Source organism: Nothobranchius furzeri, chromosome 1 (genome assembly GCF_043380555.1).
Source record: "Nothobranchius furzeri strain GRZ-AD chromosome 1, NfurGRZ-RIMD1, whole genome shotgun sequence".
Taxonomy (NCBI): domain Eukaryota; kingdom Metazoa; phylum Chordata; class Actinopteri; order Cyprinodontiformes; family Nothobranchiidae; genus Nothobranchius; species Nothobranchius furzeri.
The window spans coordinates 28,479,549-28,487,330 of record NC_091741.1 but is presented as its reverse complement, the minus strand read 5'-3'; the positions used below and the strand labels follow the sequence as shown (position 1 = coordinate 28,487,330).

At 43.1% G+C, this 7,782-nt stretch overlaps 1 protein-coding gene across 1 annotated transcript; it reads right to left on the bottom strand.

Moving 5' to 3' along the window:
- Positions 1-3,964: 3,964 nt before the first annotated feature.
- wu:fb74b10 (uncharacterized) lies at positions 3,965-5,270 on the bottom strand. The gene is made up of 3 exons (XM_015947098.3): positions 5,039-5,270; positions 4,810-4,967; positions 3,965-4,739 (listed from the first exon to the last, which is right to left on the bottom strand). Exons 1-3 carry the CDS (start codon positions 5,199-5,201, stop codon positions 4,140-4,142), a joined length of 921 nt encoding a protein of 306 aa, XP_015802584.3. The 5' UTR covers positions 5,202-5,270; the 3' UTR covers positions 3,965-4,139.
- Positions 5,271-7,782: the final 2,512 nt, after the last annotated feature.

Below are 7,782 nucleotides of genomic sequence, written 5' to 3'. Positions count from 1 at the left end.
TAGGATGGGAGGCAGATCTTTTAGTTATCAGGCTCCTCTCCTGCGGAACCAGCTCCCAAACTACAATGGTGTTCTGCTGAGCTGTGGTGGCCTCATGGAGGGGGGCCATCGGCTTGAACACTGTTGCTAACCACTTCAACATTCTCCCTCTCCTGATAATTACATTTTACTTTCCTTGACGTTGGATGTGCTACTACTAGTTTACCCTTTAATTATAGATCCACTAGGATAAATACAATAAAGTTTATCTCTCACCAAATACAATATTTACTAAGAAATCACAATATAACCATAGAAACACTACTTGGTGTATGTGTGTGTGTGCTCTGTCTTCTCCATCCCCAGTGAGTCGTGGAGGATGGCTGCTTATTCTGAGCCAGGATTCTCTGGAGGTTTCGTCCTGTTAAAAGGGAGTTTTCCTCTCCACTGTCGCTGCATGCTTGCTTAGTATGAGGATTGCTGTAAAGTCACTGACACTAGTCAGTGACTTGATGCAGTTTTCTGGGTTCCTTATAAAGGAAACTTTTTACTGATTTGGCTTAATGAACTGACCTGAATTGGAATGTTTACTAAGTGAAGTGCCTTGAGACGACTCTTGTCGTGATTTGGCGCTTTATAAATAAACTTGAATTGAACTGAACTCGTTTTTCAGCATCACTCCTGGAAAGGATGCTTCTAATCTGGTGCACTGCTGTTTGCACTTGTTATGACACAACCTTAACCCTGTTTCACATAGAATGTGGTACGGATGCAGTCTGGTTTCCATGTGTCTGGACGGACTGTCATTCACACTGGCTGTGGTTCATCTGCTGAATCATCGGGATATCTGCTCCCATAAGAGCACCAAATGATTGATTTGATACAAAACGTTTAAAGGTATTCCAATAAAAATAACATGAACTATTGTACACCATGAAGTGATATTTACGTCATTAAGAAGAATAAAAATAAACTAAAGCAAACAAACAAATAATAAAATAAAAAAGACACAGGTTTGAATTTGAAATATACTGGGGGGGGGGGGGGGGGGGGCTGGTGCGCCAGTCCATCGCAAGGCAAAGTCAAAGTCAAAGTCATTTATTGTCATATTCTCCACATGTGCAGGACATACAGAGAAATGAAATTCAGTTTCAGCACACACAATTCAAAGATCAGACATACGTGGGTAAGACACATAACAAGAATTGGTGACTGCGGTCATTCGCAACATGAGTCGCGCTACCTTAATAGTTAGATGAAAAGGGTGTTACATGAGGAAAGTTCAGGGGGGGGGGGGGGGGGAAGGCATTAACAGGGTTACACCAGCAGGGTGTAGCACTCTAATGCAAAAAAAACACCCGACATGGAAGCACAGACAGCACGTATACAACATCAGAGTCCGATGGGGAGGTGGGGGTGGGCGGGATCCTGAAGCCTCCAGTGGGAGCTGCCACTGCGGCGCATCGACCAGCTGCAGACCAACAGGTGGGAGGGAGAGATAAGGAACAGAGAGCACATTGAAGTTCCTGCAGAATCTGAAGGAAGAGGGTGAAGGTCGGGACACAGCATCTGTCGGCATTCCTCCTTTTTGTGGGGGTGTGTTGAGGCAGCCTTGAGAGGCTGCTATGGCGTCAGATAAGGATAAACATGACTTTGTTTAGGGCAGACAGAGATAGTCTTCCCCTCCGTCTTGTAGTCTCTAAGTGGTCATTCATGTCCACCAGTGAAGCCAATTTTACATTCCACATCCCCGCATCGTCCGGCGACCCTCTCCAAGATCAAATCCATCTTGCGCACTAACACAGGCAACGCCGCAAGGACATTGTCCAGCTTACGGTTCACCTCGAGTAACGTCCCAGTCTGTGAGGTCACCGCACGAGCGGCACATTCCGTGGGTACGGGTCGCACTCCAATCGCTCCCGTCTTCCCAAATTTCCAGAAAACCAGATATCCTCCCACTCCAATCAGAAGAAATCCAGTGATCATCAGGCCGAATATCCACACGTCTTCCACGTCCTCGATGGACAGCTGAGAGAGGCACACGATTCGCCAGACCTCCCAAGAATCGAGTGCATATCCCGATGCGAATGTCCCCTCGGGACAGGTGGGAGCCCCCTTCTCCGTTCTCATCGTAGAGAAAATTTTGTCAATCACGTTGAATGACCAATTAATTAAGTCCATATTTCCGAAAAGAGAGTAGTGGTTTCAGGAGAAATGCAGAGAAGTGCTCTGTAGGCAGACAGGACAAGAGCCTTGGGGAAGCCGATAAGGGAGCTGAGAAAAAAGCGTCTGTACTCTCTGAAGGCTGCAGAAGGACAGTCTTCTACAGGACAGGCACACACACACACAACTAAGGACTATTTAGACGGACCAATTAACCCAACAGTCATGTTTTTGGACTGTGGGAGGAAGCCGGAGAACCCGGAGAGAACCCACGCATGCACAGGGAGAACATGCTAACTCCATGCAGAAAGATCCCAGGCCGGGAAGCGAACCCAGGACCTTCTTGCTGCAAGGCAACAGCTTTAACCACTGCAGTTGTAGTCCAATCAAATCTGGCATCTTATTTTTAGTGAAGTACATTATAGTATTTCTAGAAATTTCCAGGTAGAGGTCAGAATTAGAGGTCGACGGGACACAAGTCTTTCTACTGCAGGAACCGATATGTAGGAGTCAGCCGATGGTCGACACTTACTGCCGATTTTTCATATTTCTGATGTTTTCCACCATATTTTCATGCCAAAATGTGATAAATAATAGTTGATGCACAAACGTTCTGAAGCTGAATCCGTTTTTGAACTCTGAATTTAACTGTTAAATCTTGACTTTGTGCATTGTTCAGTGTTATTACCAGACACCTAAATAAAGCTAATTTAGAGTATTTGTTATGCAGATGTTGTTAGGGGACGTAAAAATACATTTAAATTCTGCGACAGCACTGGGCTGCCGAAAGACGCGCCAGACTTTAGATCGGCTTTACTAAGGACAAAAATCGGCCGACACCAATATGTAAAAACAATAAATATTGGACTACCCCTAGTCAGAATTGCAAATAAATAAACAAAAACACAGGCTCTGCTTGGAAAAACAAATTACACACCATCTTTATTTAGCTGAGAATATGTTCCATTCAATTCTTCATCAAGGAATGACTAACCCATCGGAAAAACGACTTCAACTAACAAAAGAAGCATAAAGATGTACTAAATCATACGACGTTTATAAGGAGCAGTATGTAATAATGAAGTAAGAATGGCATTCTGTGGTCAGATTGGATTAGCCCACCCCATTTTTCAAAGGAAGACTGATGATGTCACTGCCGTTCTCTGAGTATTATCGCCATGGTCTGACCATTTATGAATGACCTTAGCTTCCCTACGCCAAAATGGCGGTACCGTTTTCTAAAGGAGGCTTTCTCTGGCAGTTGCCAGTTACACATCAGCACCAGAAGGCTCTAGATGACAAGCAAAGACCAGTCATACACAGTAAGCTAATAAGTAGATAAATACACTGTCACCTCTGATGCTAGAAATCTTTGGTGCTTTACGGTAGGGAGCACTTCCTACACTTAATACGGTAATATGCCTCCAGCACTGAGAGTAAGCTTGGTTGTTTACCATATTGCTGTTACTGTTCTGAATGAATCAATAAAGTAAAATGGCTCATTATTCACTTCACATACATTTCGCTGTAATATCGAGAGTTGTTGGTAGGGAGCCGACTATTTGCTTGATTTGCTAGCTGAACGTTAGCCTCTAGCCTGCTTCGCCAGAAGCTGTGGCGTCTTAGAGGTACAAGAAATAACCTCTGGGTCGCTCCCGTTTACTGCCTTCAACAACTCTGGAGTTTTTTTAGCCGACTGGTGTTGAATTACAAATGCCGGTGCTGCTGCATTAGACTGGCGCAGATTTGGTAACCTCACATATTGTAAACAGCAACTACATCCCTCTTTAGGCTTTTTTAGGAGAAAAACTGACAACCGCCCAGCTGGCTGAGACTGAAATCAGTTGTAGCGTAACCTTCCGTCCGATATGATTATTTATTTGTGGGATTCTTACATATTGCTTGTTTAAATAAACAGAAAGGCCGTAATGAAATGAGGTAGTTATGGTGAAAAATCAGAACCACGAATAACAATCCGCCCATGAACTCTGCTGTGTTCAGCCGTCGTCTTCCATCTTAAACTTGAAACTGTGTATCTGGTCATTATTTTGCAGCTGGTACTGATTGTGTCCTGTTAGAGGCGGTGCTTGTGGGATTGTGTATGTGTGTAGAGGGGGTGGATGTGTTTTGGGCATATGTACAGAGGGTGGAACGGGGTATGTAGGGGGTGGCGGGTATGACATAGATGGCTGTGCATCCATGGCATCCTTCTCCTGTGCTTCATATAAATCATTCATTATTTTTCTCTTTACTCTCGTCTTTATTAAATGGTTTTTGATTAACCTCAGCTCCTCGGCTACCTGTGCTCCAAAGTTGCTGTCACTAAAAGCACCTGATCTGCTTTTACCAGCCCCGAAAGCAGCCGCCATCTGCTGTAAAATTTTCAGTTTCTCCATTTCAATGTCATCAGCAGATTGGCTTTTCTTTTGCCTCTTTGCTGGCCGTGATGGAGAGGCAGGAGGGGAAAAGTCGTCGTCATTATGCAGACTGGACTGCTCCTCCACAGATGTTTCTTCAGACATCTGTGAGACGTCATCATCTGGATCCCCGATGGGGTCCCTCTCTGCGGCCAGGGCGTCTTTAGCGGACTGCGGCAGCTAGATGAGTTAATAAAATTATTATTTTTACATTAAACACCATTGAATAAGCAGTCAGTGATCTACGTACGGTGCTTTCAGTTGCACGTTGCGTGACGACGTGGTTCCGCAGAAACGTCAGTGACCTAAAGATCCATTTTTGCTTGGTGGTCAGAGGCTTTCCCCCAGCCTTCAGGAGCTTCCCGTACTGGCTTCTCAGGGCTGTGACCCGCGTCTTCACTTCTTCCACTGAAATCAACAAAACGCATCTCTATCGTGCTCATGCGCGAGACGTTTCCATGAGTTAGCTAAAACCTTACCAGGCATATCAAGAGCCGTAGCTAACTCTGCCCAGCTCCTCTCCCGGTCGTTCCGGTTATGGTAGGCTTTACAGGAAACGTTGTACAAACACTCGCGCTGCTGCCACATACCGACCAGCCGCTCCTCCATCTCTGAGCTCCACCGGCCTCTCTGCTGCGCCATGACGGCTGTTATGATTTGGATTCCCCTCGCCGCGTGCTGCGTGCTGACGTCACCTAGCTTTCCTTTTTCTTCTTCTTTTCCTTTTTATGGCAGTTTGCAAGCAACGTGGTGGTGCATTACCGCCACCCACTGGAAGGTTTTGTAGCCGGGGTTACAATACACCACAAACAAACAAACAAACAAACAAACAAACAAACAAACAAACACGATTTGTCAATAATGATGCTGAGTTTAACGTAAACAGTGAGGCTCCCCTTATAAACAGCTAATAAATGGTCAAAAGATACGCTAATAATTCATCTGTAACGTTTTATTAATAATCAATGGGCATCTATTAGGTATATTTATCATGCATTAATTTAGAAAATAAAGTTGTACCATATAATTTTGATTAATGTTAAAAGGCTAATAACAGGTTGTGCTGTTTATAGTAAGGACGATGTTTATTGATCATAAATAAATAGTCACGTGTTTCACGCTTTATTATAAAACTCCCTTTTGGCTTTTATAAATATTTACCAGGCATAAGACAGCTCACTGTTTGGAAAGAGACCAGTCAATTTATCTTTTTGCTCACCTTTATTGCATATAAATGCTTATAAAGTGTTACAGATTATATCTCTCTATTAACACAATATGTTACATATTTTATGCATGAATTATTTACTGGATCTGATATTATATACATAATTGTCTATATCTATTAACAAATCGATTTATTAACACATCTTTTATTAGACATTTACCAGACGAGCCTCTTAGGTAGTACCCAGTATCTAAATCAGTTCCATGTGTGGCCAGCAGAGGTCAGCATCAGCACAGTACAGAGATCTGGGATCTTCATCTCTGACGACACTAAATAGTGACTGGGCTAAAAAGGTCACTGAGTGTTTCCATCACTGATGGATCCCACCTCATCATTCTGCTGTTTCTTTGTCTTTCAGTGCCCAGCTCATTCTCTATCTGATGATTAAATCTCCATTAGATCTAAATATTTTCAGCAGCAAGGCACCAAAGGATTTGGCCTGAGAAAACAGAACTTATCACATGATAGAACATGTCTTTGGATAATAGTTTTTTTCTTTTCCACAAGAGAAACTTTCTCTGTGTGAGTGCCATCAGTTCTGAGGTGGCCATTGTTCTTTGTCAGAGAAATAAGAGGGTTGGCACATCACAGGGATCCTGATTCTCCACGCCGAGTCTCTGTGGCGTGTTTTCATCATTCTACTTTGGCCCATGAAAGCAGAGAAGGCTGTTCGCATAGAGAAGGAGGATGTTTTCCACGGTTTGGCACATAATTAATAGGGAAAGAAACGATGACTTGGAGTGAGTGACCTGACAGGGGTTTGAAAATTCCCTGGCATTTTCTCAGAAGGAGCTGATCAGAGCTGATCCTGTTACCCCTCTTTAATCACTGTTTTTTGTTTTGCTAGCGTGCATTCCTGATTTAAAGGTGTAGGGTTGTGGAGATGTCAGGGGTTTGTCATGGCCCACTGAGAGCCTGTGAGTTCCTGCATGTTGGTGCATTTCAAAAATCCAGATGCAGAGACACGACCGGTGTCAACCGCTCTCATCCCACATGTGTACACTTGCAGAGCTGGGAAGCATATACAGTAAACAGCATGCATTACGCAGCACATGTGGTGCTTTCTGTAACCATTTTATCTAAAAACTTGTCAAATCTTTCAGGGGGTTGAAAAATTCAGCTGTGAGACTTCAAGAGGAAAAGTTGGAAGTGTGAGTGTAAAATAATAAGGAGCACAACAAACAACTTTTATTGTTATTCAGCCATTTTCTTTACATTTCTGTCAGATTTGGTTTGTTGCTGTTCTCACAGAGATAAAACCATCTAAACACAAAATCTGGTGTGAAGTGCTAACAAAATTCTCAACATCCTGCAAACAGTTTCTACAGGCTTAAGCAGATTTACCGGCTAAAATATTATTTTTTACATAAAACAGGTCACAAAAAGAGGTGAACTAAATGATCTTCACAGGCTGCAGGAATCTAGGCTTTCTTTGGAGTGTCTGGGTTTAATCTTCTGATCACCCGCAACCATTTCTTTCTTTTTCATGATCCTTTATGGAGGGAATTAGAAAAAACAAACATAACTTGTGCAATCAACCACACAGAAAGAGTGAACCATCATCTTGGCTAAATCTTCCACCAAACATTCAAAGCAACCAAATTAAAGGCAAAATATGTTGTTTCTTTCCACACTGTCCGGGGAGGAATGCGAGAAACGTAAAAATTGTAGTCACGTAAAACTCACCTATAGGGAGCTTAAGTCACGCCCATCTACTTTCGGACCACGGGTCCCCGGAAGAACGAAAAAATGAACGCCAGTAAAGGGGAGTAAATAGTTATTTTCTAATCCTGTTGGCCATGCGCCGCGGATTTCACATATGATGTCCGTGAATTTTAAAGATGCATTTTGATACCAAGAAAGCACTTTTTTTTTAAGCGGGGGCAAAAGTTCTTTTAGGTTATGTGTGCATCAATAAATTAGAAATGGAGGAAAGTAGAGGAAAAATGGCTGTAGGGAACTTCACTTCCTTCCTTCAAGAGGAAAGAACCACCA

Coding starts and splice junctions, on each gene's coding strand:
- wu:fb74b10 (XM_015947098.3), bottom strand. CDS start 5,201: ATGGCGCAGCAGAGAGGCCGGTGGAGCTCAGAGATGGAGGAGCGGCTG. Junction 4,968..5,038: donor TACGGCTCTTGATATGCCTG/GTAAGGTTTTAG, acceptor TGTTGATTTCAG/TGGAAGAAGTGAAGACGCGG. Junction 4,740..4,809: donor AACGTGCAACTGAAAGCACC/GTACGTAGATCA, acceptor TAACTCATCTAG/CTGCCGCAGTCCGCTAAAGA.